This window comes from Mustela erminea, chromosome 5 (genome assembly GCF_009829155.1).
Source record: "Mustela erminea isolate mMusErm1 chromosome 5, mMusErm1.Pri, whole genome shotgun sequence".
NCBI classification, from domain to species: Eukaryota; Metazoa; Chordata; class Mammalia; order Carnivora; family Mustelidae; genus Mustela; species Mustela erminea.
In genome coordinates this window covers 118,945,630-118,970,662 of record NC_045618.1, presented here as the reverse complement: position 1 = coordinate 118,970,662, position 25,033 = coordinate 118,945,630, and the positions used below count along the sequence as shown (strand labels likewise).

The 25,033-nt window shown below is 47.2% G+C and overlaps 1 protein-coding gene across 2 annotated transcripts in view; it reads left to right on the top strand.

The window, feature by feature from the left end:
- Nucleotides 1-296: 296 nt before the first annotated feature.
- Nucleotides 297-25,033, top strand: part of KCNK13 (potassium two pore domain channel subfamily K member 13) — a 104,251-nt gene continuing 79,514 nt past the window's right edge. Inside the window, exons 1-2 of one of the 2 annotated variants that reach the window (XM_032344689.1) lie at nt 297-617; nt 1,020-2,100. In XM_032344689.1, the coding sequence (XP_032200580.1) occupies nt 1,761-2,100 (340 nt within the window). In that variant the 5' untranslated portion in view covers nt 297-617; nt 1,020-1,760. Of the gene's footprint in view, nt 2,101-25,033 lie in introns of both variants that reach the window. The other variant, XM_032344688.1, reaches the window with a different exon arrangement.

The following is a 25,033-nucleotide window of genomic DNA, read 5'->3' as shown; positions in this document are numbered from 1 at the left end:
CTCTGTGTTTCTTTATGCTCTGCTCCCAGCGAGTGTAAGTGGGTGGTGGGTGGGCTCGGAGCCTCGGACTACTCTCTCGGAAGGCGGGGGGGACTTCTATTTAGTTAGAAGATGCCTACGCGTCCATTCCTCTATGTATCCGTATTCACTCCCACATGCCAGGGGCTCGATTCCGGAGGGGCCGAGTGTGGCTGGGTACACAGGTGGGGGCGACACGAGTCTGGAGGAGACGGAGCGCCCTCTTCTGGCCCAGGAGGGGCCCACTCAAGCCCGCTAAGTACCCAGCCTGCCTCTCTACAGCACCCACTTCCCCGGGATCTGAGCGCGCGGTGTGGGAGCGCTGCAGCCCCCGGGTGGGCCAGTCGAGAGACCGCATCTGCCCGCGGAGCACCGCGCTGGGAGCGGGGCTGCGCGGCCGGCAGGCAGGGAACCGGGTGGAGTCGCTGCCGCGGTCAGCCTCCGGGCTCCACCTGTTGCAGCTTCGGAGCTCTCGAGCCAGGCCGGGCGGAGCCCGGGGAGCTCGGCTCCCAGCGCCGTTCTGCAGAGCGGGGCCGAGGCGAGGAGGGGCCCTGGGAGCAGTGCTGACAGGGCGGCGCGGAGGGGGCTGTCCTGGGGAGGTGAGAATGGAGCTCAGAGACTGTGCCAGTGCCCCCTGAAAGGCCAGGTCTTGGGGAGGGAGCCCCTGGCCGTGTGCTGGGGAGTCTGGCCGCTGTTCTGCACGGGGCAAGGGGAAAGCACTCCGCAGCACCAGATCTCTGGAGCACACTGAGGCGGCCAAGCCCGGATGGAGGAGCTGGAACTCTCCAGCCCCCAGTCCTCCGCCACCTCTCCGGGAACTGGGGCTGGCTAGGGACGCGCGTCGCACCCGCACAGCCGGCGCGTGGGAGCGGAAGACGCCCCCGCGCGGGACCGGGAGGCCAAGGGCGCTCGGAGCAAGGCTAGGGGGGCTGCCCGGGGAAGATGCCCCTAACTCCCCTCGTCCCCCCATTCCGACCTCCCTTTCTGGTGTCCTCCTCCAGCCGTTCTGTCCGCCGGATGCCGCGCAGCGCGGGGGCCGGACGCGAGGTAGGAACCCGTGGGCCCCGCTCCCGGCCGTCCCTCGGGATGCGCCCACCCAGGACCTGCTCCAGCCACTACACCCCGGCAGACGGGTAGGTGACCCCAGAGGTCTGAGGCTCCTAGCGACGCCGAGACTGGCACGCAGCCCCACGGATCCATCTGGGGAGGCCCCCCCAGCGAGCGCCAGCACACGGACACCCCGCGTCCCAGCCGTCGGCGGCTGGAGAAGAGATGGGCAAAGAGACTGAGCCCACCCGGCTCCTCTAACCCACCAGCTTCCAAGGCCGGAAGACCTTGCTGCGGGGGAAATTCAAGTCCGTCCGGATTCGCGCTGAGGACGCGCCACGCCCCCTCCCCAATCTGAGCAGATCAGGGAGGGCATCCGGGGGGAACCAGCCGACTCCGCTCTCGGTCACTTGGACCTCGAGCATTTAGGAGAACTCCGAGGCGGGTGGGGACAGAAAGCGGATTTGAAACCAGGAGTCGAGGCGGACGTGGGGAGCTGGAGCGGGCGCCGCGGGAGCAATCGAGGAGGCGGCCTGGGGAACCGCGCGGCCTGGGACTGCGCCCCGAGGTCATGAGCTAGCGGACCGTCGGGCGTGCGGGGGCGGGTTGAGCGGCCAGCCCCGGGGGGGGGCCGGAGCGACAGTCGTCCGGCGGCCACGGCCCTCCGGCGCGGGGCGGCCCCCGGGGACCCGGCCATGGCCGGCCGGGGGTGCGGCTGCAGCTGCGGCCCGGGCTACCTGAACGAGGACAACGCGCGCTTCCTGCTGCTCGCCGCGCTCATCGTGCTCTACCTACTGGGCGGCGCCGCCGTCTTTTCGGCGCTGGAACTCGCGCACGAGCGCCAGGCCAAGCAGCGCTGGGAGGAGCGCCTGGCCAACTTCAGCCGCCGCCACAACCTGAGCCGCGACGAGCTGCGCGGCTTCCTTCGCCACTACGAGGAGGCCACCGAGGCCGGCATCCGCGTGGACAGCGCCCGCCCGCGCTGGGACTTCACCGGCGCCTTCTACTTCGTGGGCACCGTCGTGTCCACCATAGGTAAGCGGGCGTCGCTGGGGGGCGAAGGGGCGCCGGGCCCTGCAGGCCGTTTCCTGGGACCGCTTGGGGCTCTTGCGCTCCTCCACCCCCGCGCTCAGCCCGGCGGTACAGATGGGAGCTGCCGCCTCGTCCACAGGTGGTACTGCCTCCCCGCTTTCCTACACGCGGTCCGCGGGGCGGGAGCATCCGCCAACACCTGGGCGCTCGTTCTGACCTCCTGGCCCGGGAGCCTGCTGCTTGTTAACCCGCGCACAGGGGAGCTGAGTGAGCCTTAAGTTGCTCTGGAGGGTTTTCTATATAGGTAAGGAGACAGAGCTTGAGTTCGTGAAACTTTAGGGGAAAAGCTTAGGAATCAGAAGGACCCTACAAAGATTTACTGACAACACCATTCATGAGGCAGTGATTTGTGGGGAGGCACGAAGGCTAAGACTGTCCGTGACTTCAAGCTTACAGAGAGAAAAATCAGATTGAATACCAAGTTAGAAGTAAGCGGGCAAAGTGCCGATGGGGATGGAAAAGAGTTTCCTACCAAGAAGGAAAGGGGGGTGACCTTCAGGTTGAACCAGCTAGTGTAAGGTATGGGTTTGGGGACTGAAGTGTTTTGCATTCTAGAGGAGGAGAGAACTTCATTTCGGGGGTGCCTCATGAGCTACCTGATCTAGATGGAGCAGTGGAGGGAAGGCTAGGAAGGTCTCCAGGCTCAGAGCATGAAGGTGGACTTTACAGCCAAACTAAGGAACTAGAACTTACATAGAGGCAATCGGGAGCCATTGAGAGTTCTTGAGCAAGAGTGTGATAGCACGGCTATATGGTCTGTGATACCTTTATTTGTAGCAGAAGAAAAATGTTGGAAGTCTTTGTACTACACCTCTAAAGACTCCTTCTCTCTGAAGCATAATGGAGTTAGAAGGGGGTGGGGGAAGACGCTGTGGAAATTCTTAGAGAAGGAGAGAGCTGAAGCGGAAGAGGAGCTTTGAAACAAGACCGGGAAAGGGAGTAGCTGCCAGAGCCCAGGAGCTGCAGCAGGGCCCCCAGGGCGCTGCGGGTGCTCTCAACCCCGGCCCCTGTGCTAGGGAGGAGAGCTTGTCAGTGAGGCAGGGTGACAAGGCAAACTTGCTTGAAGCTCCCACGCATGGCTGTCTTAGGTTGACATTCCGCCAGGAGAATGATGAGTCCAGAAAGATTTCCCAAGGTTAGTTTAGAAGCCCAGAGCTTCATCTGGTGAGGAGGAGGGGAGGGCGGGGAGGACTGGCACGATTAGGGACACTTGGGCTCTCCTTCCCCCTCCCCCCCATTCTATAGCTGGTCCCTGTCCATCAGCAGGGCCGTTATGACACCACAGTCACAGGACAGCAAGGAAAGCTCTCTTTGCATTCCCTGGGGTGACTAGAACGTGAGGCCCTGAGGGGGACAGAGGGAGCAATGCCCACCATTCTCTCTCCCAGCCCACAGTCTCTGCTGGGCTTTCTTAGCAGAATTCCCTAAATCCCCCACTGCGTCCACTCCTTTGTCTCTGAAGATGGTTCTAGAATGCCAGTGCAGGGAGGACTGGGGCGGTGGGGGGACAGCCTGACTGAGAAGGGCTGCTGTGGAGCTGGCCCCAACTCTTTGCATCGCTGTACAGTGTTCTTACTCAGACTGATGATACATTTGGGGGTCGTCCTGGCGGGAGAATGGGGGAGCGAAGTCCACTTCCCCACAAGCCACTCCTTGGTCACCCCGGTGGACACGGCGGTAGGAAGGAGCAGCTTGTAGGTATTGACTGGTGAACGTTGGTGCCTTAGGAAGGGAGAATGTCTCTGGTGGGTGGGCAGGTAGGAACAGGGGCTTTTGAGGAGCAAATGGAGTGTCACCTGTTGGAAGGGAAGGAATTCTGGACTGAGAGTCTGACACTGGAGCTATTGGTCCTGTCTCCGTATCGGGGGCATTAACCATTCTTAACCATTCTGAGCTCCATCCTTCTTACCTGAGATGTCCACAAAGTGGCCCCCTGGCACTGGCACGTGTTTGTGGTTCAGTAAACATTTCTGTGTCCTGCACACTCCCTCCCCCTGAGCCTTCCCCTCTCGCAGGGCTCTGGAGGGGTGATGAGCTCATGGAAGTGAATGTTCTTTACAAAGTACAAAGCAGGGGCTTATTTCCACTTTCTCAGTTCTAACATTTGCTTTTAAATTGTTTCATTAATTGCTGTTGTAATTACAGCACTCACTCCCCTTTATTAGGGTAGATACTAGGCACATACTGTGATTTTTATGTGAATATGCGATGCAGCTAATTACCACGTTACACTTACACTTAATTTCCATCAACACAACTCCGTGAAGTCGGTATGATTATCCTCGTTGTATAGACAGGGAAGCTAAAGCTTCACATTCCTTGAAAAATAACATACAAAGAAGGAAAAAAGTGAAGCCCTCTGCAGTGACATCACCCCAAGTTCTTCATTGTTAACATTCTGGTGCATTTCCTTCTGTTCTTTTTCTCTATGTACACACAGATGTACATATGTATTTTTTTAGAGTTGGGGTCATAGTCAATAAAACGTCTCATCTTGTATTATAAGTGTTACAATTACATGATGTTTTTCTTTTTCTTTTTAATTTATTTTAATTTTTAAAAAGATTTTATTTATTTGACAGAGAGAGAGAGATCACAAGTAGGCAGAGAGGCAGGCAGAGAGAGAGGGGGAAGCAGTCTCCCTGCCGAGCAGAGAGCCCGATGCGGGGCTCGATCCCAGGACCCTGAGATCATGACCCGCGTGGAAGGCAGGGGGCTCAACCCACGGAGCCACCCAGGCGCCCCTACATGATGTTTTTCGTGTAGTTCTGCTACATGAAATAGTTAAAATAGTTCTGCTCTGCTTTATTCTGCAAAAACTTTAAAATAACAGACAATAAGAAAGCATATGGTAAAACAATGAAAAACATGTAAGTACAACTTCAGAACCAGGAAAAAAGGACAGAAATATGGAAAGCAAATGGATCTAGGAAGTTGCTAGAGAGGATCTTTGTCTTAGTTCAGGTTCCCTCAGAAGCAGACACTGAGCCAAGAATCTGAGTTGATGGGAAGGTGCCAGGGATATAGGCCAAGGGAAGGAGAAGAGATAGAGAAGAGGAAGCCCATCACCATAGGGTCTGTTATTCGGCGGGAACTGTAGTAGGCGGCTGGTACTTACTTCCAAGTGAAAGTTTGAAACAATGCAAAGCTCGTGACCCAGAATTACCCTAGGTAAGGGGGCTGGGGTATTTATACACCCACACCTGTCAGGAGTTGGCTCAAAGCTGCTTGGAGAGCAGGGGAAGCACAAGGATAATCCCAGGAACAGATTTCCCCCGCCATCCGAAAGTAGAGTGTTTCTGTGGAACCTTTTATAAACTGAAATGGTGTGAAAGGATAAAGCAAGTACCATCCCCTAAAAGTAAAAGTCCTCGGATTTCTTTCAGTTAGCAATTACACGTTACTAACACAGGTCTTTCCTAAAAGCAAAGTGGCATAAAGCAAACTCGCCGATAATGGGGGAAACCTGTATGTCTGGCCTGATTTTTTTGTTTTTTTTTTTCATGGACAGCCCAAGATCAGTCCTCTGACAAAGATATAGGCACTGGGCATCGGAGGTCAGTCCAGTATGCCCAGAAATGACAAAGAGGACCCTAAGGGGTGGAGAAGGGGTACTGACAAAGGCTATTCAAACTTGAAATTCGATTCCAAGCTTCCTGCCAGAGTCAGGACCCCATACTGGAATCCTTATTATCAGAAAAAAGGAAGCATCAACCTTATCCCAGTTCCTAATCAAAAATGTTTCCCCCTTGGGATTTTTGTATAGGAGGCATTTCATAGGCTAGTGGTGACGTTCACAAACATTTTCCTGAAAATGAAAGTGAGGATTTCATGTACCTGTTGTCTGAGATCTTTGATTAAAAAGTCAGAGCAGAACTAAATACCCCAAAACTAGTAATATACTATATGTGAACTAACTTGAATTTAAATAAAATTTAAAAAAAATAAAAGCAGAATGAAACACTGTTTGGCAGTTTCTCAAAAGCCTAAACAGAGAACTACCATATGACCCAGCAATTCCACTCCTAGGGCACATATTCAAGAGAACTGAAAGCACATGCTCAGATATTGGGCACCTGTGTTTGTTGCTGTGTTACTCATAGAGCCCAAAGGTAGAAACAACCCAAGTGTTTGTCAACAGATGGATGGATAAACACAAAGTGGTAGATATGTACAATGAAGTACTACTGAGCCATAAAAAGAATGGAATTTAAATGCATGTCACAACCTGGATGGATCTTGGAAGCATACTTCTACTTCATGAAATAAGCCAGACACAGAAGGACAAATATTGTATCATTCCACGTGTATGAGGTACCTCGAATAGACAAATTCCAGAGGAATGGAAGGTAGAATAGGAGTTACCAGAAGCCGGGCAAGAGAAGAAGGTTGTTTTATGGGTTTGGTCCTTTTGTTGGGGATAGTGAAAAAAAAGTGTTGGGTGTGGACAGTGGTGATGGTTAAACAACAGATTGAGTGTATTTGATACCATTGAGTTACACACTTTGGAATGGTTACAGTGGTAAATATTAGGTCTCTTTTGCCACAATTTAAGAGGAGCAGAATATGAAAACACAAGTCAGGGATGCCCATTCTGAAAGAGGCTGGTGATCAGATTGAAACGAGAGTAAATGAAGGACTCAGAGAAGTAGGTTGATAAGATATCCTGTAGAGGGGTGCCTGGGTGGCTCAGTGGGTTAAGCCTCTGCCTTCGGCTCAGGTCATGATCCCAGGGTCCTGGGATTGAGCCCTGCATTGGGCTCTCTGCTCAGCAGGGAGCCTGCTTCTCCCTCTCTCTCTGCCTGCCTCTCTGTCTGCTTATGATCTCTCTCTGTCAAATAAATAAATAAAATCTAAAAAAAAAAAAGATATCCTATAGATAAGCTCCTCTACACATCTTTTCTCTCAAATAGGTTTTTGTTAGGAGTTTGTTTCTGCATTGGCCTGTGAGTTTATAACTCGGCGTCTCTCCAGAAAGTACTTGAGGTCATTTGCAAATGATACGGTCCAGTAGGCTTTCTTGGGTTTTAGGTTACTCCCAAATCTCAGTCCCTTAACCCATCAGGGGCTTACTTCAGACTCACACCAAGGTCACTGTGGTGTGTGTGGGGATTCCCCGGGGCGGCTGCCTTCACCTTAGCCCATGGTTCAGGCTGCCTTCACCTTGTGGCTCCTCTTCCTCAGCTCATGCTTCCGGGACTGTCCAGGAAGGGGAGGGAAGGGCTGACGTGTGGAGTACCCGTGACCAGTGGCCATCACCTGCAAGTGACCCAAATCACCACCACACACATTCCATTGGCCAAACCAAGTCATGTGGCCACACCCACCTTCAAGGACTTGGGGAAGCACACTGTTCCCCCGAGTCCAGAAGGGGGTGAGACTCAATATTGGTGAACAGCTCGGATACATATTATACATCCGTATGCACCGTGCACTAGAAATGGATAGAAATGGATTTAAGATATGGGTGATGAGAAAACATGAATAGGATAGTTCAATTAAGCCAGATTTTTTAAAATTTTAATTATTTTTTTTTAAGTGGGCTCCACGCCCTCTGATTAAGACCTGAGCTGAGACAAAGCGTCAGGCACTTACCCCACTGGGCCAGCCAGGTGCCCCTAGCCACGTGTGGTTAACCCACCGAGGTTTATGTCAAAAGGACCTGCATGAGCCCCAGATTTGGCTCTGAGTTTCCTGTTGTCAAAAGAAAGAGGCGAGGACAACCTTTAAATGGTCCCTCTTATCCAGGCTGCCTGTTTGGAAAACACCCAAGTTCTTCAGACTGAAATAAAAATTTTCCTGCAGATGGTTATGAATGGGAGTGCGTAAGACGATGAGTAATCCCCTCCACCGCATCTGGGCGGTAAGTATGAGAGAGAACAGCGCTCTCCTACCTAGTTCCGCATCCCTCAGTGCAAGGTGCGGTTCAGGAAACGCCCCTCTGCCAAAGCTGGAGCTCGCGCAGGGCAGACATACAGCTCTGCTGTGGTCCACTAGGGACGTTTAGAATTCTCTCCTGGAAGTTCCCAAGCTTCGGTGTCTGCAAGAACTCATCTGAGGGGAATATGGTGCTTGTTCAAATGTAGGTATTTGGGCCCCCCTTTCAGAGATCCTGATGCCATAAATCATTTTGGGAAACGTCCCCAGAAGCTCTGATATAGGCAGCAAAGGGAGCCCACTGAGGCATGTCTGATGGGAGCAGGTGTAGGGTTGAAGCCCGTGGAGATCCGTGCTCTTCAAAGAGTGGCTGATGGAGCCGTGGCATCTGCATCCCCTCGGATCTTGTTAGAAACGCAAACCCTCAGGCCAACCCCAGACCAACTGAGTTAGAATCTGTTCTCTAACAAAATGCCTGGGTGGGTCATAGGCACATGAAAGGTGTTTCCTGGTGTTGCTTACTAGAGCAAGGCCCCCTGGGCTCGAGAACATAGACAAACTGGTGGCCAGGCTGGAATGGAAAGGAGGGGAGATGCGCTTATCTCTTGTCTTGGTGGCCCTCCTCTCTGGCGGGTCAAGAAGTACACGAGGAGCAGGATGACTTAGCCCAGAGCAGCCTAACCAGACACAAGGACGCACTGGGATTAGGCTAGGAAGGGAATGGTGGCTTGCGCCAGTCTGAAGGGCTTGGTCAGAGAGGTGCCAAGTCCCGCCTTAGTGCCATAACCCTCAAGCTAGATTTCGAGATTTGCAGCAACAGTTGTGTTCATTCTAATTAAACAGAAGTAATCATGCTGATGCCTCCTTTTGGGCCCTGGGAGTGGCTTTGGATTAGCACCTGCGCAGCGGTGTTCTACAAGGCTCGAAGGCTTGTGGAGCTCAGGAGGAGCTGGGCTGATGGGTTTAGAGTTCAGCCTGGTCAGTGTGCACATCTACATGGTGTGTGCTGAACTGTTTTTGGAATCTGCTTCCTCCTACATGGGAGCCATTGAGGAAGGAGCTCATGAAATCAAATTATATCAGGTTCAAACAAAACTGGGGGTTGCCATTCCACATAGAAAGCTATCAATTGACATCCTGAACAGGCATTGAGAAAGAATAAAAACATCTCATGAGGACGGTAATGATCGTCACGTGTCAGGGGGTCTCATGCACGGGTCGAGATTTAAATCACACTGACTAGGCACTTTATATTTTACAAAGCATTTGTGCACAAATCGTATGAGGTCGGCAGAGAAGTTACTGACGCATTTTGCAGATGAGGAAACTGACTACAGAAAGCATAGTTCCCTTACTCAGGACTTACTCTGCTCTAATGTGGCCAAGTCAAAATTAGAACCAGATTTTGTTTACTGTCTGATGGTAAAAGAAATAGGTATTCATTTGAGAAGACTGGAAACATATGGGAAAATATAAAAAAGAAAGGAGAAATCACCCATCATGCCACCATCCAACAAGAATCACTGTAAATATTTTGGCTTATATTATATCATACGTCAAGTGCTATCTCATTGAATCTAAGATGCTTCCTTATTTTATGTACCATTAAGAAAGAAAAGAATGCTGCCAATTAAATTTTGACATGCTAGCCTTATGAGATCACCTCCATTTCCACGACATTAAAATGTTGGGGAAAGGTACATCTTAAAGTCACGGAAATAGATCATGCTTTGTATCTATCTGACTGTTTTCCATTTAGCTACTATGACATGAGCATATGTTGTAATTAGGTAAAAATGAATCTCAAAATTAGAATTTCTCTGATTTCTACTGAAGTTGATTAATTTTAAATACTTACTAAAAACACTTACAGTTTGGGGCACCTGGGTGGCTCATTCGGGTGACCGTCCGTCTTCAGCTCAGGTCATGATCTCAGGGTCCTGGGATGGAGCCCCACATCAGGCTCCCTGCTCATCAGGGGGTCTGCTCTGCCCTCTCTCTCTGCTCCTCCCCCTGCTTGTGTGTGCGCACGCTCTCCCTCTCTCTCAAATAAATAATAAAATCTTCAAAAAACCCCCCAAACCCCACACAGTTACAGCTCATCTTCCCTGTGTCATCTAGCTAATCCTTTCCCCATTTTGCTATTGGGAGTGAGGGGTTGTCATTTTAATCATTGTATATGTGTGCTTTAGGTTTGAAAGTTTTGGCCCTTTGTCATGGCTGGGCCATACTCTCCATGCATTTTTGTTTTCCGTTCAGCATTTATTAGATTTAGGGACGCTCTTAATTTCTGTGCATTGGATTCCAGCCTTTGCCTTGCGATGTCTTCCATTGTTTGTGTTTGGGCTTTAAAAATAACTTTCCACCCAGATTTTATAAGAACGCTAGTTTCTGTTCAGTCTTTTTCCAAGTGCTCCACACCCCTCTGCGGTAACAGCTGTTTATCAAACCCTGCCCCATATTGTCTCGTGTGAACAATGATGGTGCATTGTGACATGGTATTTAAGGAGTGATGCCGCGTGGTCGTGCGGAGAGAGACAGCACAGAGTGGCCGGTGGGCATTTGCTTTCCTCCAGGTCAGGCGAAAGGGCCATCTTTCTTGAGATCTATCTTCGAAAGCCTCAGGAGGAAGATCACGCTATGCGTCCTGTGAACCCTGGGCTTGTTCAGTCATTTGTTTCCTTCTTGGTACATTTCAGCATCTTGAAATTAGCATTCCGTGGCAGGGACGCCTCTCCAGTCTCCACTGTCCAGCACGCCAGCGGGTCCACGTTCGTGCTCATCTCCGCTTGTTTCATTAAATTCTTCTCTTAGGAAACATGGTGCTTTCCTCTTCTTTTATCCCAAATGCCATCCTGTTCTCTCCCCGCCACCCCCTATACCTTTCTCCACAAAGGAGAGAGAGATGTGGCATGAATGTATCCCAGATAATTCCTGCACCTCTTTGGGGGGGGCTAAGGGTGGTGTTCCATTCTAAGAATCACAGTCCATTAGCCCGAAGTAACAAAAAAGTAAATTTTTGTTTGCATATTTCTAAAGAACCTGAGAGTCTCCCATTTATATAACACAGAGGAATGTTCTTTCTCTTCTCCTCTCCTAGTCTCATATATCTTAAAGGAGTTCTGGAGCCTCTTATTTCCGGTTCTCTCAGTCTGTCCCTCTGCGTCCCTCTCCCCACCCCCACATCTCTATCTGTCCTCTGTCATCACAAGTGACTTCACCTCTCCGACTTGTTTTAGCTTTTTCTCATTCAGCTCTCTCCCCGGTGAAGGGTAGCCCTGAGGACTGGACTGGCCCAGCAAGCAGCAGTGCTGTCCCATAGGAGGATGGAGAGAAGAGCCGGGTGACATTATGATCATCACACATGAATGGCTTTACACCAGGGAATAGTCTCATCCTAGACAGGAGGCCATGGCCATGTTTAGACCCAGAAGACACAGCGCACTGAGGACAGTGGGGCAATGCCCCTCGTCAGGAGGCGTCTCCATCACCACGCAGCTCTCCCTCTGCCCTCCAGCCTTCTGCCTCCTTCAGTTCAGTTTATCTGAATTGCTAGACATCATGTCACTTTCCTGCAGTGTCGCCATTCCCACCGCGTCTTCCTTGGGCCCAGAGAGCCATCGGTCGTAGCCGAAGCGCTCAGATTCTGTTGGCTCCATCCTCCGGCCCGCCGCTGGCATCTCTTCTCTCGATCCCCTCTCCTTACAGGGAGACGCTGTCAGGGTCAGCGACCCCCAGGGTCAGGCCATGAATGACGTGAGTGTAACTTGGGGCCTGGGACGTTGGGGACAGCGGGGCCTGTGTTCTCGCAGGTGCTCAGATTCAGGCTGCAAAACAGTGTCACCCTGGCCAGGCAGGTCTGACAATGGCTTAACTCAAGAGTTTGAGCCTCCCAGGGACAATTTTGACCATCTGTGAGCTCCAGCTTCTTTTCCTTTGGGAGTGAGAAAGACAAGAAGCTCTTTGCCCTTCTTGGTCAGGAGCAACACCTTGATTTTTTTTTTTTTAAAGAATTTTTATTTATTTATTTGACAGACAGAGATCACAAGTAGGCAGAAAGGCAGGCAGAGAGAGGAAGGGAAGCAGGCTCCCTGCTGAGGAGAGAGCCCGACGCGGGGCTCGATCCCAGGACCCCGAGATCATGACCTGAGCCGAAGGCAGAGGCTTAACCCACTGAGCCACCCAGGCGCCCCAACACCTTGATTTTTACAGTTCATTTGTGTACCTATTTTTGGAAGATCCTTGAGGGGCATGGGGGAACTAGCATCTTAGCTCTTTTATTATGCACCCACTAATTTGTTAATGGACCTGGGACACTTACGTTCTCGTAACATCTCTGATCCTCATGTCTACACTTAGGTGTTATAATCTATCTGTATGTTCTACTCAGCTTGTTTCTTTTACATTATTTTCTATACACTTTCTTGGGAATTTCACGTGTTCCTATTAATGTAGCATAGTTTAATTATTCTCAAATTGTTGGGTTTGGGGCCATATATATATGTGTGTGTATATATATGTCTATACATATATATGTATATGTATGTGTGTATATATATGTATATGTATGTATATGTATATACATATATATATGGCCCCAAACCCAACAATTTGAGAATAATTAAATATATATATGAGAGAGAGATATATATCAAATATATATATATTTGAGAATAATTAAATATATATGTGTATATATATATATATATTTACTCTTGTGTGTGATAAAATTTATGAACTATATTGAGTGCTTACCATGGGTTAAACACAGCACACGTCTGTATATGTGTATATTTCTTGTAAGAGCCCCATGAGGATGATTACTATTAATATCCTTGTGCACTGGACTAGCATCCTGGGGCCCAGAGAGCTTTCATGCGGTGTCTGAAGTTACCCAGCTGGAAGAAGCCTGGAGGCTTCCTTCAAAGCTAATGCATTGAACAACTACCCCTTTGCTGTTTCTTCCTCTGGGGTCCTTGTTGTGGTAATAATGGCCCTTGGAAGAGCCTGCGACCTCTTTTTTCAGTGGCCGTGGTTCCTGGATGACTTGGGGTCATGTAAGAAGACAGAAACGGTCTGGCTAGCAGACTCTCAGGGGATGTTTGTGATGTTGAAGTATCAGTGGTTCCATGGGTTAAAGGTTTGGGTAGTGTTCTGCCCGCTTCCCAGGAGTCCATGCACATGGAGACCAGGACCTCCTTTCAGAGTATCTCACAGTTCTTGGAAACTTGCAACCTTCCTCCTATCACCTTGACAAACAATGTGCCTAGAATGCGCCAGCCCCCAGGACTTTCATCTCTAATTCTGACATATTTGATCCAGAAGTCACTTCCTGACTGCCTGTGAGCTCTTGGCCCATTCACACCAAGATTTTATGGGTCTTGGGTCTTCCCTCATGTTGAGCATCTGATGAAGATCACAAGGCATTGACCTTACAGATCAGCCAAAGCTGTAGTTTTCAAACTGTGCTCCAAGTAGCCCATAGGGTTCTTGGTGGTATTTTAATGAGCTCTCCTGAGGTCCTGAGTTTTTAATCTCTGTTATGTGTATTTATCTATATATGCTCAAAATATTTATCTTGTTCTGCCTTTTTATTGACAATGACTTTTTTTTTTGGCATGTACAAGGGATTTTTATATAACCAAATACGTTCATTTTTACTGGCAATTTCTTCTATGGTTTTTCAAAAAGCCAGGTCCTCTCTGTGGTTGAGATAAATATTCTCATCCATTCTTTGTTTAGCTCTAACTCATCTCAAATGTTATTCAAAAAGATTGCTTTTTAAACGGTTTTGTGTGGTTGGCTATATAATTATGATTTGATTTATTTCTAAAATTATCACATAATGATTTGAGAATGTGCATTTTCCAGAATTCTCTTTTCTGTTTTGAGTGTTTCTTTGTATCCTGGAATCAATCTGTACATGTTTCAGCTGGTTTTTCTCTTATGTTACAGAATTTTGGAGCAAGAAGGAACATCACCCCAGAACCCCTCTAACCCTAGTAAACACACCCCAAATAACATTTTGGTTGTATATATTGGGGCATATAAATTCAGAATTATTGATGTCATCATTTGTATAACTTATGTTATATTATTAATAATACCTTTGTTTACTTCTTGATGCCTTCTATACGAACATCTATTTTTAAACATAGATATGATTAAGTTCCTGCATTATGTTAGCAGATAGTTGCTGACTTTTAGATCATTTCTTTAGTTGTAAGCTTTAATGTATTTTTAAGCAAACCACTTAATACATTTTGCATTTTTCTTTTTAAACCAGTTTTAGACTTTTCTCTTTGTAGGGAAATTTGGCACATTTAATATTTGGTCTCATAGGCAATATTCATTTTTGTTCTGCATTTCTCTAATTTTTCTGTTCCCTTTCCAATACGTAGCATCTATCACAGTGGATTGGGTATTCTTTTTGTCACTTTAAGTGTGATCAGAATGAAAACTTATCGAAACTTCCTGGGGACAAACACTGTATCTGCCATTATGTTTCATGTTTGTAAATAAAATTAAGACCCTTTCCTCTGGGTGATAGTGAGTTTTGTGTGACTGGGTTCAACTCCATTCCCTCAAACTGCCTTGCCGACCGGGTCCCTTGTTCTATCTTGTTCTCTGAAAACACATTTCTCTGTACATTACATTTTTATTGCCTTGGAACCTGCCTTGTGTTATCACAGTCTGATTGCTGAGACCACACCAAAGCCGTCATCTTTTTCTCTTTAGCGATCTTTAGTGCATCTCTTCCCAGTACCTTCCTCTTCGTTTCCAGTCCATTTCTTCTTCTTCTGCCTCTGGACCTTTAAGGCTTTGGATGATCATTCACTCAACACCAACTGCATTTTCTGAAGCCCTCTTCTGCTTCTAGAGAGAAAGTAAAGGCAAGATTTTTAGTTGTTTGAGAAGCTCCATTGTTCTGTTTCCCATGGTGCCTGTACCCACTCATGTTCCCACCACCAGTGCACAAGGGTTCCCTTTACTCCATACCCTCGAGGACACATGTTTTTTTCTTCTTTTTCAGAAGAGCCCTTCTGACAGGTGTGAAGTGATTATCTTGTTGTGTGTGTGTGTGTGTGTGTTTTTTTAATATTTTATTTATTTATTTGACAGACAGAGATCACAAGAAGGCAGAGAGGCAGGCAGAGAGAGAGGAGGAAGCAGGCTCACTGCTGAGCAGAGAGTCCGATGTGGGGCTCGATCCCAGGACCCTGGGATCATGACCTGAGCCGAAGGCAGAGGCTTTAACCCACTGAGCCACCCAGGCGCCCCTGTGTGTGTGTTTTTAAAGATTTTATTTATTTATTTAAGAGAGAGAAAGAGACAATGAGCAGAGAGAGGGAGAAGCAGACTCCCTGCTAAGCAGGGAACTCCACCCCAGGACCCCAAGATCACAACCGAGCTGAAGGCAGATGCTTAACCAGCTGAGCTACCCAGGCACCCCTCTTGTTGGGGTTTTGATTTGCATTTTCCTGATGCTTTCCGATGTCAAGCCCCTGTTCATGTACCCATTAGCGTGCATTTATATGTTGTTTCTGGGAAAATGTTTATTCAGGTTCTCTGCCCATTTTTAAAAAAGATTTATTTAAATCTTATTTAAATCAGAGGAGAGGGAGAGAAGCAGGCTCCCTGCTGAGCGCAGAGCCTGACCTGGGTAGGGCTCGATCTCACGACCCTGAGATCATGACCCGAGCCAAAACCAAGAGTCAGATGCTTGACCAGCTGTACCATTCGGTTGCCCTCTGCCCATTTTTAATCCGCTTATTTGTTTGTTTCCTATTGAGTTGTAGGAGTTCTTTATGTATTTTGGATATTAACCACTTATCAGATACGTGACTTGCAAATATCGTGTCCCGGCCAGTTGGCTGCATTTCCTCGTTGCCTTCGTGTGCCCACGCTCTTGAGTTTGATGAACTCCCACTGTTTATTTTTGCTTTTCTGGCTTTTGCTTTGGATGATTTATAACTGTTCTCTCTTTTCTCCCAGTTAACGTTTCTTCATCCAATTCTGCTCATCTGTGGGGTTCTTCTTGTCTTAGTTTCCCTGGATAAGTCCTGTAAGCCACTCTCAGGCCCAGAGGAATCTGGAAATCTTTCTTTGGGACTTGAATTTTTTTTAAACTGAATTTATGCTACATTTAGGCTTGTCCTCACTCAGTCCTGTTTTATTCATTCTGGCTGTTGATTGATTGATTGATTGATTGATTTTTGCTCCAGTTGTCATATTCCTGGTATTTGGTATGGAGGCATGCTATACTGTTTCTTGGCCTGCTATATTTTTAGACTTTGTTTCTGTCATTTAACAACCTGTGACCTAATACCAACACCTGTGAAAAGAAATGTGTACAAGGCCTGGTTTGACTACACAGGGATATACTGTGTTTCATGTCATGGAATGATGGATGAAAACTGAATTCTGGGAATTGATAACTGAAACAACCACATCACTACTTATTCAATTAATTAAGACAAATTTCCTGGAGAAGATGAAGTCTAATGGGTATTTGGGAAGAGATGATGACCTGCTCATTCTCTTAACTTTCTTTTGAGTTAGGGAAAATAAGGCTCAGAGAAATTTTCCTAAGTACAGACAGCTGGTAAGTAAGGGAGTCCATCAGGAATTTTATTTAGCTTCAAGTAGCAAGACCCCAAAAAACAGTGGTAACATGTACAAGGTTTTACTCTGGGCTAGGAAAGACACTGCAGTGCATGTAGGCAATTCAGGCCTCGTATGGTGACTGTAGGATGTCAACAAGGAGTCAGGCCTCTTTGGCTCTGTTATCCCTAGGATGTTTCTCTCGTCCTCAGGGCTCAGTGTGGCTGCTGCAGCTCTGGCCATCACATCCGCACCACAGGCAGTAGGATAAAGGAAAGGGAGAGAAAGCTCATGTGTTCTTTTTCTTTCAAAGAGATGTCTTAGGTCACGTTCCCTAACGAACGGACTTTGGGCTGAGGATTTAGGTGGAAGTGATTTATTAAGCTCGTGCTCTCAGAAGAGGCTAGTGGGAGAGTAAAGGAAGTGAGGAGGTGGAAAGAGAAGCAAAGCGGGAGGTTAATTTAAGGCGGTCTGGAGCATAAATTACACCTTGGAATTTGTCCCACATTCAGGCAAAGGAACTGTGCTTTTATATACCCACACCAGTCACTGGTTCTGGCTGGGGGAGGGAAGGCGCTTAAACTGCCTGGCCCGTGGCAGTTCTATAGTCATTGGTGTGAGCTGTGAGCAGTAAGTCCTGCAGCAGCCAGGGGATGGACACACACAGCCTGTCAGGACTTTTAGGAGGAGCTGGGTGGGGCACAAACAGCAGTGTCCAGTACAGGAGACTTCCCAGAAATTCCAGATAATCCTTCCCCTGACATTCACTGTCCACAGCTTTGTCACATGGTCGTACCCAGCTGCAGTAAGTGGCTGGGAAACGGGCTCCTTATTCCAGTTAGTAACGTATCCAAGAATAATTACTAAGGAATAATGAAAGAATGTCGGAGGTCTCTAACAGTGCTTGCCGCAGGAGCATATCCATGAATGAGTCACGAAGAACCTTGACGGTCAGGCCACAGGGCAGGGGCCTGGCCTCCTGTTAGAGACGGGGAAGAATTGCCTAATAAAAAGAGACATTCATCTAGCAGAAGTGTCCAGATCTCTTGGAAGAAGAGAGAAGAAGCAGGAAGAGCAGCGAAGTGGCCCCAGGCTGGTACCCACAGGGTCTAACGGGCCAGGAGGGAGAGGAAACAGGAGGCCCACAGAGGGCCAAATGCCTCTTGGCCTCAAAAAGGAAATGGAGTAGAGCGTGGTGAGAACAGGATGCGGGGGAGCCCCCTAAGGTAGGCAGAGAGCAGAACCTGGAGCCAAGTTGGCCCCGGGGTGTGTGTTGGCGGGGGGGTCCTTTGGGGCTGGCAGGTGCCATGGCTCCAGTCAGAGCCTGGCTGGCTGGCCTGCCTTCTCCCCCCCCCCCCACCCTCCTTCTGTCCCTTCTTAACTGAGGTTGTTAATAATGTTAGTCTCCAAAGGAAAACCAATAATGCAGATGAAAAGGAATATTTACTTTTTTCTTCCTTGTTAAACGGAGGTCGTTGATAAAGTTAGTTCTCTGACAAAAACCTATTTCATGAAAATGAAAAGATTAATTATCGATACTGTGTTAACCGAAATGTTCACCTCAGGCTGGATCTGGATTTAGACGATGTCACCAAGTGTCGTTTCGTCTGTCTCTGTCTCAGCTTCGCATTTTTCTTATGAGGGTCCGTCTCGGGGACTGCGTCAGAGCAGTGAAGCTGGCCTCAGAACATCAGACTGCCATGGTCCTTAGCATTCAGGACTCCAGAAGGAGAAAGACCCTGTCTTTCCAGAGCTCCTGGATGGAGCTCTGTAGAGCCCCGCAAGGCTCACGTTTGCAAGACAGAGCAGGAGGTCAGGGTCACTCCGCCACCTCTGGTATGGGTGGGACAGTGGAGGCGGGGACGCGGGCTGCATGCAACTGAAAGTAAAAAAGGGAACAATTGCCAAGGTTCTTGGTAGACAAGGTGGGGGGTGGGGCGGGAGGAAGGATGGTCCCCGATACATACCTGTGTGGGTCAGAAGCTGGATTGCGAAGGGGGGACAGTTGAAAGGACCCTAAGTTGAGCTTTGAAATTGTTGATCTCAGGGAGCCTTTGGGATAAGTTGGGGTGGGGGGAGGTCGGGGGAGGGGATCTGGAGCTCGGGAGAGAGGTGAGGACTGGAGATTCTGATGTCAAAAACCAAATTTCCATGGCGCCTAGGTGGCTCAGTGGGTTAAAGCCTCTGCCTTTGGCTCAGGTCATGATCTCAGGATTCTGGGATCCAGCCCCTGCATCGGGCTCTCTGCTAAGCAGGGAGGCTGCTTCCCCCTTTGCCTCTCTGCCTACTTGTGATCTCTGTCTGTCGGGTAGATAAATAAAATCTTTAAAAACAAAAAACAAAAAACAAATTTCCTGGGTCAGGACATTGGAGTCAGGAGTCATGCTGTCAGACTCGCCTTTGATGTTTGGAACCATGTTCTTTTAACAACATCAACTGTCTCTATCTACTTTGCATCCCCAGCCCTGGGGGCTCCCCCCAACAGGGCTCCCTGGCTGGGCCCCCCTGCTTTTCCCCCTCAGAGGTCTTGTTCTGCACTCCCCTGGGTCTAAGGAAACTCCCATCGGTTCTTCCTCCACCCAGGACACCGAGTTGCCGGTGCCCAGTTCCTTAAAAGCTCCCGAGCAGCGAGCAGCGTTTCTCCACCTTGTCACTGCGATCATGGGGCCAGATGATCTGCTGTGGGACTGTCCTGTGCATTCTGAGATTCCTAGCAGCGGCGTCCCTGACTTCTGTCAATAGGGGCCTCACTTGTGACCACACACACTGTCTCCAGCCATTGCTAAAGGCCCCCTGGGGTCAAAATCTAGCAACTGCCTTAAAAGGAACAAGAGGACAGAGATTCTGTGGCTTTTGTCTTGCAGGGGGTGGGCCTTCTGGGAGGGGTTGGGGACCTGGAGAGGAGCAAGGGGGACGGGGGTTTCCAGAAAACAAAAGTATGTGAGGATTTCCATTAATAGAGGGGTTCCAGACTGAAGACAAAATTTTGAAACACAGGGTGTTTTTTTGAGTATTTGCCCCACTCCCTGCCTCACCCACAGGCCCATACCCCACCTTCAATGGCATGATTAGCCACAAGGTGCCTTTTTTTTCTTTTTCTTGTTTGCAAATATTTTTTCCATTTTAAAAAATTCATAAAGTAATACATGCATATTTATATTAATTTTCAAATTATTCCAAGTATTTAAAGTGGAAAATCAAAGTCTCCTTTTACTTTCCTGTCTTGCTCTCTAGAGCTAACCACTGCTTTTTTATTCTTTTTTTGGGGGGGTGGGTAACAAAGTTGTGGAGCTGAAATTCACAAACCATAAAACTTACCTATTTAATATGTACAATTCTGGGCGCCTGGGTGGCTCAGTCAGTTAAGTGTCTGTCTTCGGCCCAGATTGTGATCCTGGGGTTCTGCGATCGAGCCCCACATTGTGCTCTCTGCTTGATGGAAAGCCTGCTTCTCCCTCTCCCTCTGCTGACTTCTCCCCTTGCTTGTGCTCTCCTTCTCTCTCTGTCAAATATATAAATAAAATCTTAAAAAAAAAAAGTGTATGATTCAATGATTTTTAGTATTTCGCAACTATCATCACAATTAATTTTAGGACATTTCATCATCCCCAAAAGAAACCCCATACCCATCACCCCCACCCTCCCCTCCAGCCCCTGGCAACAGCTGATCTACCTCTCTCTCTACAGATTTGCCTATTCTGAACATTTCTTATAAATGGAATGATAAAATGTGGCCTTTTATGCCTGGGTTCTTTTACTTAGTGTAATGTTTTCAAGTCATCCACCTCACATGTACCAATACCTCCCTCCATCCTATTGCCGTATGATATTCTATTATACAGACGAACCGTGTTTTAGCTATCAGTTGATCAGTTGGGTATTTTCATGTTTTAGCTATTGCACATAGTGCTGTGCAAAGATAGTGCAGTGTCCGGGTTTTCATGTATCTCGTGTGTATACCTAGGTTTCTTTTTTTTCTTTTTTAAGATTTTATTTATTTGACAGAGATCACAAGCAGGCAGAGAGGCAGGCAGAGAGAGAGAGGGAGAGGGAAGCAGGCTCCCTGCTGAGTTAAGAGCCCGATGTGGGACTCCATCCCAGGACCCTGAGATCATGACCTGAGCTGAAGGCAGTGGCTTAACCCACTGAGCCACCCAGGTGCCCCTATACCTAGGTTTCTAATAGAAACTATTCTTAATATGTGAATGAACTGCCAGACTGTTTTCCAGAGAGGTCATACCATTTTGTACCCCACCAACACTGTCTGAGAGTTTCCATTTCTCTGCATTCCCCTGTAAAACTTTTATTATGTATTTCTTTGATTATATCCATTCTGCGTGGATGTGAAGTTGTATCTTGGCATTTCTCCATTGACAAACAATGTTGAACGCTTTTCATGTGTTTGTTGGCCATTTCTATACTTTCTTGAAAGAAACATTATTCAAATCCTTTGCCCATTTTTAACTGATTTGGGTTTTTTTCTTAATATTTTATTTTTAAGTAATCTCTACACCCAATACGGGGCTTGAACTCACAAGCCCAAGATCAAGAGTCACGTGCTCTACCAACTGAGCCAGGCACCCTGGCATAGAATCTTCCCGGATTCAAGTCCTTTATCAGATATATGATTTGTGAATATTGTCCTCATCTCGGTGGGTTGTCTTTTCACTTTCTTCGTGGTATCTTGAGAAGCACGGAAGTTTTTAAAATTTTCGTGAAGTCCAATTGATCCGTTTTTCTTTTTGTTGCTGATGTTTCCCATGTCCTATCCAAGAAATCACTGCCCCATCCAGTGTCAGAAAGATTCATACCCATGTTTTCTTCTAAGAGTTTGTACTTTTGTTCTTACATGTAGGTGGTTAATCCATTTTGAGTTAATTTTTGTACGTAGTGTGAGATATGGGTCCAACTTAATTCTTTTGCATATGGATGTCCATTTCCAGCACCACTGGTTTTTGAAAAGATTATTCTTTCCCTCATTGAATTGTTTTGGCTGGCTCATCAAAAATCAGTTGACTGTAAATGGGAGGGTTGATTTCTGAATTCTCAGTTCTATTCCATTGATCTCTCTATAGGTCCTTATGCCAATGCCACACTGTCTGGATTACTTTAGCTTTGTAGTAAATTTTGAAATCAGGAAGTGTGAGCCTTTCAACATTGTTCTTCTTTTCCAAGATGGTTTTGGCTATTATGAGTCCCTTGAATATCCAGGTAAATTTTAAGTTTGGTGTTTCAGTTTCTGCAAAGAAGCCTTGCGCCTAATCTGTATATCAGTTGGTAGAATATTGCCATTTTAAAAGTACTGAGCATTCTAATCCAGGAACATGGGATCATTTAATTTTCTTTCAATAATGTTTTATAATTTTCAAGGTATAAGTTTTTTCACTTCTTTTGTTAAACTGATTCCTGATTATTTAGCATTATTGACAATGAGACTTTATTTTGGGTTGTTCATTGCAAGTGTATAAAATACACTTACCTGCATTCTTAGATATTAAACCAACCTTGGATTCTGGGAATAAATCCCATTTGGTGCTTTTCATACATTTCTGCATTTGGCTTACTAGTATTTTGTTGAAGGTTTTTGCATCTATATACAAAAAATATATTCACCTATTTTTTTCCTCTTCATTGTGATGTCTTCCCCTTATCTTCATAGCAGGATAATGTCGGCCTGTAGGTTGTGTTGAGAAGTGTTCAGCTATGGTTCTTATAGATTTTTTCTGCAATTTCCCCAGATACACAATTGTGACATGGATGTTCAAAAATTTAACTCTTCCCCTTATTGCAGGACATGTCATTTATTTCTAATTATTTGCTAGTACTAGAGCTCTATAAAGCATATTTTAAATTAAAAAAAATTTTTTTAAAGATTTATTTATTTGACAGAGAGAGATTACAAGTAGGCAGAGAGGCAGGCAGAGAGAGAGAGGAGGAAGCAGGCTCCCCGCTGAGCAGAGAGCCCGATGTGGGACTCGATCCCAGGACCCTGAGATCATGACCTGAGCCGAAGGCAGCGGCTTAACCCACTGAGCCACCCAGGCACCCAAAAAAAAAAAATTTTTTTTTAAGATTTTATTTATTTATTTGACAGAGAGAGATCTGAGATTCCAAGTAGGCAGAGTGGCAAGCAGAGAGGCGGGGTGGGGGGTAGCAGCCTCCCCGCCGAGCAGAGAATCCGATGGGGGGGGCCGATCCCAGGACCCTGAGACCATGACCTGAGCTGAAGGCAGAGGCTTTAACCCACTGAGCCACCCAGGTGCCCCATATTTTTAATTTTAAATATGTATAGGGACTGCCAAATTTTGGACAGCCTTTAAACTTAAATATTCTCTTAACCAGTTTGTAAGAATCTTGTTATTTCCATAGCTAGCATGGACTGTAGTCTTCCTCGGTACCACACTGAACACTGTAGACAGAATGTCCCATCCTATGAGGTTGTGCTGTTATTTTTCCTCCTTCTTTGGATGAGAAAACTGAAGCACAGAGAGTTAAAGACTTTGCCTCAAGCCACAGAACTAGGAAGTGGTGGAGCTTTGATTCAAAGCCACAATTTAAAGTTTGGAGAAGTTAGTTTGACTGAGATAGAATCCTAGTGAAACCGGAATAAAACCCACGGCCCTGGTTCTGTATTTATTTTTCTCATTAATGGATTTGTATTTGATGTTACCAAGGAGTGTTTTCTGCAAGCTGTTGTTTTGAAGAAGCTGGGTTACCAGGCAGTAGAGTAAGGCAGACATCGGGTTGTCCCACTCTAGGTTTGAGCAGTGTCTTTTTTCCCTTCTTAACCCCTTAGAACCACACCCAGCCCCCATCCCATATCAAACATAAAAATTCAGTTTAGTCCAGTCAAAATGGAATTGAGTCCCTACGACGCTCAATCTGACTACGGGCCTTCTTAACCTGGGGCTGTGGATAGAATTCAGAGGGTCTATAAACTTCGATGGGGAAATCATTGTCTTTATGTTTACTAACCTTTATCTTGGCAATCTCAAACACTTCCTTCAGTAAGGAATGCAGGCGACAACCGATAGCTCATGTGAGCAGCCCCTGTAGACTGGTCTCCAGGAGAAGCCGGGTGTATTCTCACTGTGCAGGGCAGCACGTCCCTCACAGCCCCTTCTCTGAGACTTTAAAATCGTCGTAGCTATTAGACCCACTCTTGTGTAATGATGATACATGCGCTATACCACACGCGTGTTTTAATATGGTTGCTTTTGTAATTCTACACGTCGTATTTGATTCACTCAAAAAATCATTCTGAGAAGGGACCCACTGGGTTCCCCAGACTGCCCAAGGCTCCATGTAACAGAAAACAGGAAGTGAGAACCAGACTGAGGTTTGGCTGATTTTGAACGAAGAGAAAAGGGGAACCTGTACCCTCGGTCATCGCTGCTGCTTCGGTGATGAGGGAAGGGCGTCAATCCACTTGGGATTGTTTGAACGTGGACTTGGATGCTTGCGTCGCTCAATCACTTCGCCTAGTCTCAGCTTTTCCTGATGATTCAGAAAACCTTTCAGGATGTTCTGATGTCTTGAGAGGTCATGGTTGGAGCATCTATCACCATTACCCTCAGGGCAGTGGGGAAGAAACAAGCATTTTAGAAAAGTCCTGTTCATCAGAGTCCTCTTTTTATAGGATGGGGGACTTGGTTCAGAGATGCCTCCCTGTGTCTCTGTCTCTGTGTTCCAATGGCTTGGGTTGTTCCCCTGACTCTTAGCTCACACTTCCCCTATGGTTGCAGGGGTACACGTACTCCATTGTAAATACTGATCTTGGAATACCGAATACTTCCTCATGGTTACGTAACCCTACTGCTTGCTTAATATTTAAATTAGAAGTTGCAATTTTGGCCACAGGCAACGTGATCTATTTGACTTGCAGATGGTAATATCCTGGTTAATATTTAACAGGTTAAAACAAACAAAACCCTGATTTGTACCATTTGCCTATTTCTGTGGTGCAAATATCCTCACCACCCCTCCCCTCCCCATGGCTGGCTTCAAGCTATGAATGTGAAGTCGGTGAAGGCCCGAGAAGCGAAAAGAGGCTCAAATCCACTCTCTCGAGCCCATACCAGCCAGCTCCAGGAAACAGTGTTTGAGAAAACGGGAATTTGTTGTCACCTTGTAAAATCAGATTTCTAGTACCAAAAAAAAAATCTTGATTTCTGAATTCTCTTGGAAAGCTGGCTATGGCTATACATAGGCCATTACTCCTATGTATCAACCACTCACTAAAGATGATGAGGTATGGATGTTCCTCTTAGTGACCCCAAAGTCCCCTGGTCCCACCCCACTTAGGCTGAGTGTCTCCTGCCATTCATCACGGGTTTTGACTTCTTTCCTTTCCCTTCATGTAAATGCTGAGGTTCATCTTGTCTTTTTTTAAGAT